Source organism: Gadus macrocephalus, chromosome 16, assembly GCF_031168955.1.
Source record: "Gadus macrocephalus chromosome 16, ASM3116895v1".
Lineage (NCBI taxonomy): Eukaryota > Metazoa > Chordata > Actinopteri > Gadiformes > Gadidae > Gadus > Gadus macrocephalus.
This window is the reverse complement of record NC_082397.1, coordinates 24,998,192-25,005,321: the sequence shown is the minus strand read 5'-3', so window position 1 is coordinate 25,005,321 and position 7,130 is coordinate 24,998,192. Positions and strand designations below refer to the sequence as shown.

The 7,130-nt window shown below is 42.9% G+C and overlaps 1 protein-coding gene across 1 annotated transcript; it reads right to left on the bottom strand.

Moving 5' to 3' along the window:
- Nucleotides 1-4,846: 4,846 nt before the first annotated feature.
- On the bottom strand, nucleotides 4,847-6,019 carry LOC132475258 (uncharacterized). Its single transcript, XM_060076290.1, has 2 exons — nucleotides 5,203-6,019; nucleotides 4,847-5,108 (listed from the first exon to the last, which is right to left on the bottom strand). The coding sequence occupies exons 1-2, from the start codon at nucleotides 5,670-5,672 to the stop codon at nucleotides 4,925-4,927; spliced, it is 654 nt and encodes a 217-aa protein (XP_059932273.1). The 5' UTR covers nucleotides 5,673-6,019; the 3' UTR covers nucleotides 4,847-4,924.
- Between the last annotated feature and the right edge of the window lie 1,111 nt (nucleotides 6,020-7,130).

Sequence of the window (7,130 nt, the reverse complement as noted above, 5' to 3'; positions counted from 1 at the left end):
GAGCTATGAGCCAGCGGGAGATAACGTTATGGATTGTACATATTTATAATTCGAAATTCGTCTCAGCCTTTATACCACAGACACTCTAGGGTCCATAGCATATAACCGTGTTGTCTGATTACAGTTTGATTCATTTTTCACTATTTAACAGATCTCGTTCTGAAGAATAATCACCGCGCCATTCGTTTCAATGGGAATCGGGACGGTCTATACTTTCAACATAAAGTGTATTTATATTTTTTAATTCGTCCCAGCCTTTACACCACAGACACTATAGGGTCTATAGCATATAACCGCATTTTCTGATTGCAGTTTAATGTAACAGTAAGCTGACAACGCCGCAACTGCAAATGAAACACACAGAGATAACCATGGCAACCGGTCAAACCAATCATTCTGCGCGCGCATCCGCCGTTTTGATAAACAAATAACCCCCCAATTGAACGAAGTTAAACCGAGTGCGCGTGCCGTTCACAGACACCAGAATGAACGAGTTCACAGTAACGTTCATCAGGCAGTAATACAGTACGTTCAGTTCACGTTCGCCGAAAATATGAACGAGTTCATGAACTATCGTTCAATGAACGCGTTCAGGCACAACACTGACTGCTAGAGCTTTTGCTACTCGGCTCCTCGGTCGGCTGCTACCCCACAAAACCCGAGATGAATTATTATGGATAAGGTTATGTCATAATATATTTGCTGTTACATGACGGCACATTAGAACAACATGCAACAAAAACATGCGAAAGACGGCAGCTTTACTTTGTAAACAGCCAACTTATAACTCCTATCCTGTTTGGTTCACGCGAAGGCACTGTAGCTTTGCGCGCACATCTTGACGACCGATCTCACCCACTGACCCATTGATTTCAGTGGTAAAACCACAATCGAACGACAGACATGCAGGCAATTTGTTGTGCAGTAGCCCACTGCACAACGCATTGCCGGCATGGCTGTCATTTCATTGTGGTCGTAGGTGTTGTTGTTGGTTGCTGAGTATTCTATAGACGTTTGCTGTTATCGATGTTCTACGATGTTTCACGTATGTTAGTTTTATGTTATTAAAATGTTTATTGATCATATCTCATTTCAGACTCTAACAACGTCTGCTGCAGCTTTGTTCTCGTCGTCAGAAGATGAGGAAGACCAGTCGGCGCCAATGATGTCAACACCAATGGAGAATCCTCCCTCTGGCAGAGCACAGTTTGTAAGTTTGTACAGCATATTGTCTGTAATGGAATTATAAAACTACTGCAATTTGTGGAATTTAACATTGAAAATAAACCTCTTTTTGTTTTATAGTCACCAGGCCTCGATACCAGTGCCAGTACCCTTGAAGTTGGTGAAACCGACGAAAGCTATCGGACTGAATCAACCCTCACCCCCACATCGGAGTCGTCATCAGAGGATGAAGGTGTAAAGGACTGGCGTGAAAAGAAGATTATTGTCAATGAATCCAGCCTCATGTCACTATTCAAATTTTGCCAGATGTGTGGGAAAACCGATTTCATCGAAGATCATCTTTGATTCTGGGGCACAGAGGAGGGTGAAATGGATGTGTCTTGGGGGCCATTCTGGGACCTGGACATCTTCACCTGACGTAAGAGGAATGCCAGAGGTTAATCTCCTTTCAGCTGCAGCTGTTGTGTTCAGGGGCGGCACATACACGGAACTCTCAGACTGGTGCCAAACCATGGGTCTGCAAATGATTGGAACAACTACGTTTTATAATATTCAGAAGGCGTACTTGCCCCCTGCTATTGAGAACGTGTATAGGGAGAAAAGAACAGAACTCTTGGCAAGAGTTTATTTGGAACAGGAAGATGGGAAGAGGCCACATTTGGCAGGTGATGGCCGATGTGACTCGCCAGGCTTCAATGCAAAATACTGCCACTACACCTTTATGTTGGACGACACAAAGGAGATACTCCACACAGAACTGGTGCAGGTAAGATACATATAAATGGATGCAGAATAACAATAATGGAAAATTAATCTTTCTATGTTGAACATTTTGATGACATGCAACTTATCAAACTTGAATCTTTAGTGTACAGAGGCCACCAGCTCCGGAGCCATGGAGCCACTGGGTTTTACGAGAGGAATGACTGAGCTTCTGGACTTGGGCCTTGACGTGGAGGTGATGGCCACGGACCGCTCCTCGTCAATACAAAAAATAATTCGGGAACAATATCCTAGTGTCCAGCACGAATTTGACATCTGGCACACAGCCAAAGGTATGTATTTTTTGCCATCCTTGTAAACATACACACGCAATTCTTCTCCGGACCATCCCCCATTGACGCCTACCCCCCATTGATACCTCATGGTATTACCACCCCTGCCCAGATCTATGCAGCCTCGCTGAACTCCTTTCATTCAAGAAAACACACAATCCACACGTCTACACTTGCTCGTACACCTGTGGTTCTACCTAAATCCCAGTGACAAGCCACACCCTGTGCAATAGTAGTAATAGCTAAATAAACCTAAACTAAAAGGATATATATGGCTAAGACAGGGTGAATGGAGACAATACAGAAATAATTGGAAATTATTGGTGTTTGACAAATTATGCTGCATTTACGATCACAGGTTTCAGGAAAAAGATGCTGAAGAAGGGGAAAAAAAGGGGCAATGAAATCCTTCTTTCATGGACAAGGTCAGTGTTGGATTGTAATCTTGCAGAAATTCCTTTGGTTTACAAAGTTTAAAATTACTAATTTTAATATCGTTCACAGGTCTGTCGTCAACCACATGTGGTTTACCTGTGGCACATGTAAGGGTGACGTAGAGGTAAGGAAGCAAAAGCTGCGATAAGCTCAGATTTTTCTTTATTTTTTTAGTAATAGTATTATTGAGAATCTCTTCTTTCACACAGGCTCTGCAAAAACGGTGGAAGTTCATTCCACACCATGTTTGCAATGAACACGAATGGACAGATGGTGACGGAAATCGTCATCGGTGTGACCACACTCTTACCACCCGTGAGCAGATGAAGAGGATGTGGATTGAGAAGGACTCGGTGGCATTTCAGGACCTGTCGTCGCTGGTCCTAGACAAAAGGCTATTGAAAGACCTCGAGAAGATGGCCCTCTTCAAACATACTGGTGAGAATAGATGCCCTTTTACTCTCGCATATTAACGGCCAGGCTAACGGCAATACACTATGGGGGAAGTAGACATGTCTGCAAGGCTGCAAGGCATCTACACAACAGGCCTGGCCTCAGTATCAGACTTAGTGGCTGCAGTGGGAATGCAAATGTGAACTATCTTAACCTCTCTCAGTTAGAGAGAGGAAGGGAGAATGTATACAATTTATTTTAATGTGAATAGTAATGATATAAACAAGGTTAATATAATTTGTATATTTTAGTTATGATATTTCCACGGCACTAATGAACATGTTTTAATTAGTCCTATCCATTCTCTCTAATTCTAATTGCACACAGGGCCACTGGAGATCTTTCATAGTGCTCTCCTGAAATACCTCCCCAAACGCCAGGCCTTCTCGTATGATGGAATGAGGGAGAGGTGCTACCTCGCTATCCTGGAGCACAATGAAAACATTGTGAAAAGGAAACAAGCCACCACAGTGACAGGTGTGTTACCATGTGCTCTTTGAATAGTGTAATAACCAAAATTAGAAAGTTCACAGCTAACTCAATAGGCATACGTCGCTGAAAGGTTTAATCTATTCCTGGGGAGAGAAGTCTACTAGACAAACCTTCATTCAGATTTTCTGTGTAATCATATTCCTTGTCATTTACAGGAGAACCACGGTTCAAGCAGGCGTACTGCAAGAAGTCCAAACAGTGGATATTGAAAACCATCTTCACGCCACACACCACCGAGTTTATCAGACATCTAATCAACAGGGTCATGGACAGAAGACATGACCCTAACATAACGTTAAACGTCCCAACCTCCTCACTTACCCTGGCACAACCTGCATTGCCAGCCAACATTGCCCCTGTACCTAAACCAACAAAGGAGGCTGCCACAACCCTGTTCAAAAGCCGCTTCTGAGACCTCAGCCCAGCACCCAATGCCTAAACAATCTTTTTGTTTGGTTCCGGTTTCCGACCGACCCTGTCGATTTATGTGCGACCCAAATTATTTTATGAGCCAAATTAGTTTATGCAAACTATAATTATGTTTTGGTAAAGCACCTCTTCATTCTGTACAAGGATGAGCGAATTTTCTCGTTTTCAAATGAAAACAACCTACCTATCATTCGCTGCCGCTGGAAAAAATAAAATAAAAATTCCCTACCTACCCATGACCTCAACTGACAACCAACAGGAACCAAACATTTTTTTTTTTTAGGCCCAACTCCATCTCTCTCCGCTCTGCTATTCTGTATTCTATTACACAGAAAATCAAAGGTCTCGGGGCTCCTCATCCCGAGAACAGGAGTACCGATCTCTGTCATATGATGGTGCTAATAAAGTATTGTTAATTGATCCATTGACTGCTGTTGTGGTATTCCTAGTAAGAGGTTTGTGCAATTATAATATATTAAGTTTGACCCGGTTTATTTTAATTTGTTGTCTACCCATGACAAACTTCATTTGTGAATAAGAAATATAATGTAACTCCTGCTCTTGTCTGTCTACACCAAAGTTCAACATTATAAACTTGGAAGGAGGTAACTGATATGCAACTAACTCAGTGCAATTTAGACTTATACTTTATAAAAATGATGAGTTATTCTGCTATTGTTTTCATCTAAGGGAACAGTAGCTTAGTAGCTCCACTTGTGAAATGTTGGTCGTTATAATTCGTCGTTATAAATGTTGGTCAATATAATTATTTCTCGGATATACACTTGGAGCAACACTAATAAGGACTTCAACAATGTGAATTTCAACCATTTACTTCAAGAAATAAACCAAAAAAAAAATGTAAACAATGAAACTCATAGTTCCTCCTGAGCGTCGTCAGCTTCTTGGTGTCCACAGTACTGGCCGTCTGGAGCAGGATATTTTTGTCGGATGGTCTGCACGACGCAAGAAGGTAAAACGACCCGACAGCCTCTACCCAATCTCTCGCCTTGCAGGACCCATTCCAAAAAGTGTCGGTAGGCCGTTAGGCGATATTGTCTAGAAAAAAACATTGAGCAGACAGTTAGCGATAGATGGTCTTCATGCAGTTAACATGCCACGATCGTAACGGAAAGAATTTAAAAACACTCACTTTACAGTCAGACGTCCGTTCGTCCCTGCAGGCTTTGGCTGACGTTTCCAGTTTACCTTTGGGATTCTGAAATAAGTGTCCAGGACGCCGCTGTCCATATGCGGTGCGAAACTAGGATGGTCCACAACACATATGTCCGTGTCCTCATCTGAGTCAGAGATTTCATCAAGAAGAAATCTACATCTGTGAAATTCCTTGCAGCAGACGGACTCTACCTCTGTGTCCATAGGCGAACAGTGAGCGCACACGCACCACCAATCCGCCCCAGCTCGAGCCATTCCGGGCTCCTCGTCCGCGACTTTCAGGCCTTCGGCCTCAGCTGTAGCAGCCGCAGCCGCCTCCTGTTCCTCTATGAGCGGCAGCTGCTCATCACTATATTGTGGCTCGTAAAGGTAGCCACGAACATCTGATTCCAGCATCAAATCGTCAAAATCCCGATCTTCTAGGTCCGATCCATTACCTTCCACCATTTTACTTCACTTAGCTTCAGATGCTGTGGATGTTAGTTTCTGCTGGTGAAGTCCCACCCACTGCCCCTGCTCTAATAGGTCTGTAGCGTCAGTGGGTCCCACCCCCTAGAGGGGGTTGGGACTAGTGGTTGTAGTCTTACGAGAATCATCCCCTCTTACACTTCCTATTTTCTTGTACGCAAAAATCGTCATATTGCGTCATTGAAAACAGGAAGTGTTGCAGATTGATACAGATTTCTCCAGTCTCTCCAGAAAATAAGGAAATGATGCTAGACCATTCAAAAATATGTGTGGGTTTCTAAAAATACAAAGCTTATGTGAAATGGGTGAAGTTGCCCTTTAAGCATCCTTGTGAGGCTGTTCTAAGCAGGGCTCCTTTCGTTTCAAGGAACGAAAACGAAAACCGAAAACAAACAGAATTTTAAGAGGAACGGAAACGGAAACGAAAACCAAATGGTTTTCAACTGTTCCGGAACAGAAACGTTATTCTGAAATCCCCAAAACCGGTTATAACGTTTTTTTTTCGTTCTCTATATAGCCTATACAATTTTACAAAAGCATAGCCTATTTCATGAAAAAATTAAAATATTTCCGGTTGCCGCGTTCACTTCGCTGCCCGCTACGCTCAGTTGTCACAAATTCCCACCACCACCTTGGCGAGAGGCGATTTGGAAGCTACAGTTGCACTGAGCTCTATCTTCGACCAAGGTAATGTGAGCTAAATTAACCGAGTCCACTATATCGCCTTTGCATTGTTTCTTGTTGGTGGGAGTGCCCTGAACCTGCGTCCGCGTCCAAGTTTCATTGACATGATCAAACGCCCGCCCGCTCCGTGATGACAGCCCTCACTGCTGTCTACACAAAGCTATTTGATAAATGCCTAAAATCGAGTCTGACTGTCAATAACAATTAGGGCTGGCCCGAATGCCATTTTTCAGGCTTCGAATACTCGTTGGTTTTTCCGAGCGAATATTTGAATACTCATTCCAGAAAAACACACCATCAAAAACATTAATAATCCCTTTATACTCCCTGGAAACGATTTTGACAGTATCTGCATATTTTGTTGAAGATTTAATAGCTTTTGAACGTTAATTAGTAGGCCTAAGTAAGTTGGAGTTACTTAGTTTTTCCCTGTGGAAGCGAACAGCTGTTGTTCCGTACCAAATCAGCTGTCCTCTGCCATCTCAGCCCTTACGGGAGCTTTTCAATTCATCCTGGAACGTGCATCTTTTCAGGGAATTTGTACAATAAATCCATAACAAATATCGAATATTGATTGTCTTATGTGTCCATATCACATCCATTATATTGACCGGGTATTCGCAAGACGCTCACGCTCTGCAGCAAGCCAGTCACAGTTGATTGGCGCGGCGCTGTATAGCGAACGTAAACAAACAACTAAGCTAAGGTTAGCATTTCACTAAGCATTTATTTTCCTCCCGAGATCCCGCTAAT